Consider the following 2137-nt stretch of genomic DNA (forward strand, 5'->3'; position numbering starts at 1 on the left):
GCTAGCTGCTGCATTGTTGTTTACCTGTTTGACGCCGTCTAGCAGGGGAACCCCAAATGCAAAGACGAGGGCCCCCGTGAGTTGGGCGTAGTGAACGTCGGAGACAGTGAGGGGCCCCACACCGGATCGAACAACCCTTAAAGGCCTCCACTGCTGCAGCAGAGACTTTCTGTATGCAGCAGCAGCAGCAGCTGCAGCAGCAGGTTTGTCTTTGTCCCCTTGTGTTTGTTTTCCTGTGTCTTCATCTTCTCTTTCTTCTTTTTCTTTGTCTCCTTTGTCTTTGTTTGTTTGTCTTGGTTGATTTATTAGTGCTGCTGTAGGGGAGGCTCGGGCCTGTTCTAGAGCTAGTGCTACAGCAGGAGATAGATTTTCTTCTTTTGTTTTTTTATTTGCAGTGTCTATCCACATCAACAATGCCTCTAAACTACCCTGATCTCCAGCCTTCAACACCAACCCCACCTCCGGTAACACACTCCCCCCCAAATGCCGGAGACACTCCGATGCAGATATAGTGGCCTTAGGACCAACACATCTCGCAAACCCTAAACCCTAAACCCTAAACCCTAGACTCTCAACCCCAGACGCTAAACCCTAAACCCTAAACCCTAAATCCTAGACCCTAAACCCTAAACCCTAAACTTTAAACCCTAAACCGTAGAGCACAAAACCACTGTCATCCATACTAAATACACACAAACCCTAAACCCTAAACCCGAAAAAACAACCAACCAATCATACTACATTCTCAGCCCTAAACCCTTAACACGAACTCTAAACCCTAAACCCTAAACACCAAACCCTCAACACTACTCCCTAAACCCCAAATCCTATACCACGAGCCCTAAACCCGGAGCCCTAAACCCGGAGCCCTAAACCCTAAACCCTAAACCCTCAACACCAACAAGTACGATGGGTCCTCCTACCTGGTCTTCTGCTTCCGGGGCCTCAACACTTTCCTTCTGGGTAGCTCGCGCCTGTGGAGACCGCAATCCCACCAACCCTTAACCCTAAACCCTAAACCCTAAACCCTAAACCCTAGAGCAATGAGCGCTCGCTAGTACTTCGTGAGGCGAAGACGAAGCGTGAAACCCCTCGCCTCCTCCCAAGCCATTCTCCCCTTTCCCCAATGCAGCAGCAGCAGCAGCAGCAACACTTGCAGCAGCAGCAGCAGCAGCAACAGCAACATTACCTCAAGAGCTCTCTGCGCCATAGCAGCAAGTTTAGCAGCTTGTTGCTGCGTCTTCGTCTGTACAATCAGTTGTCCTGCAGAGGCCTCTAAATCCCCTAACCCAGCAATCTCCACTGCTTCGTTCATCCCTGCAAACGGTACCCTTATGGGGGCCCCCTGGGGGCCCCCCTTAGGGCCCCTCTGGGGCCCCCCCCCATGGGGGGCCCCCACTAGGGGGCCCCCACCTTGGGGGCCCCCATCTTGGGGGCCCCCCTGGGGTTTATAGAGTTTCTTTATGCGGCCATAGTGGGGCCCCACAGCTACCCATGCTCCTTCTTGAAGATAACCCGACCGCACAATTGCATGCAGTACACGGCCCCGTTTGGGGTGTACGCGCACCTCCAAGACGAAGCCTCTTGCTGCAGCAACGGGGGCCCCTGCTGCTGGTGGAGGCGGAAGAGATAGATGCAGCAGAGACTCCGCTAACAATGCTATGCACGCCTCTAAGTCTGATAGGCCGTAACCCGTGCGTGCACTCACAGGAATAAACTGCACACATACAAACCCTAAACCCTAAACCCTAAACCCGCCTTTAACCCCTAAAATAAGATACAACACCTAAGTCATACACCGTAGAAAAACATCGAAAGATTAAATTTAAAACAAAAACCCTAAACCCTAAACCCTAAATACATGTGGTGCATGAATCCTAAAACCCTAAACCCTAGACCCTAAGACACTAAACCCTAAACCCTAAACCATCCACAACAGCCACACCATAAACGGAATAAAACTCCTAAACCCTAAACCCCAGACCACCTTACAACGCATAAACCCTAAACCCTAAACCACCTAAGACACCATAACGCTAAACCCTAAACCCTAAACCCTAAGTATAGCTGGCTTATAGGGGAGAGAAAATGAGACAGAGAGAGCAGCAACGAAGCAAATAAAACAAACAGCACATAA

General features: G+C 50.6%; 1 protein-coding gene across 1 annotated transcript; it reads right to left on the reverse strand.

Moving 5' to 3' along the window:
* Nucleotides 1-24: 24 nt before the first annotated feature.
* Nucleotides 25-1948, reverse strand: EAH_00067100 (elongation factor Tu GTP-binding domain-containing protein, putative; the record flags this gene model as incomplete). The annotated part of the gene is made up of 4 exons (XM_013392600.1): nucleotides 25-532; nucleotides 924-1000; nucleotides 1190-1717; nucleotides 1946-1948. Coding segments are annotated over 4 exons (1116 nt in total), but the record flags the coding sequence as incomplete, so codon positions are not given.
* Nucleotides 1949-2137: the final 189 nt, after the last annotated feature.

Source organism: Eimeria acervulina, genomic scaffold, assembly GCF_000499425.1.
Source record: "Eimeria acervulina Houghton genomic scaffold, Eah_scaff2619, whole genome shotgun sequence".
Classification (NCBI taxonomy): Eukaryota; Apicomplexa; class Conoidasida; order Eucoccidiorida; family Eimeriidae; genus Eimeria; species Eimeria acervulina.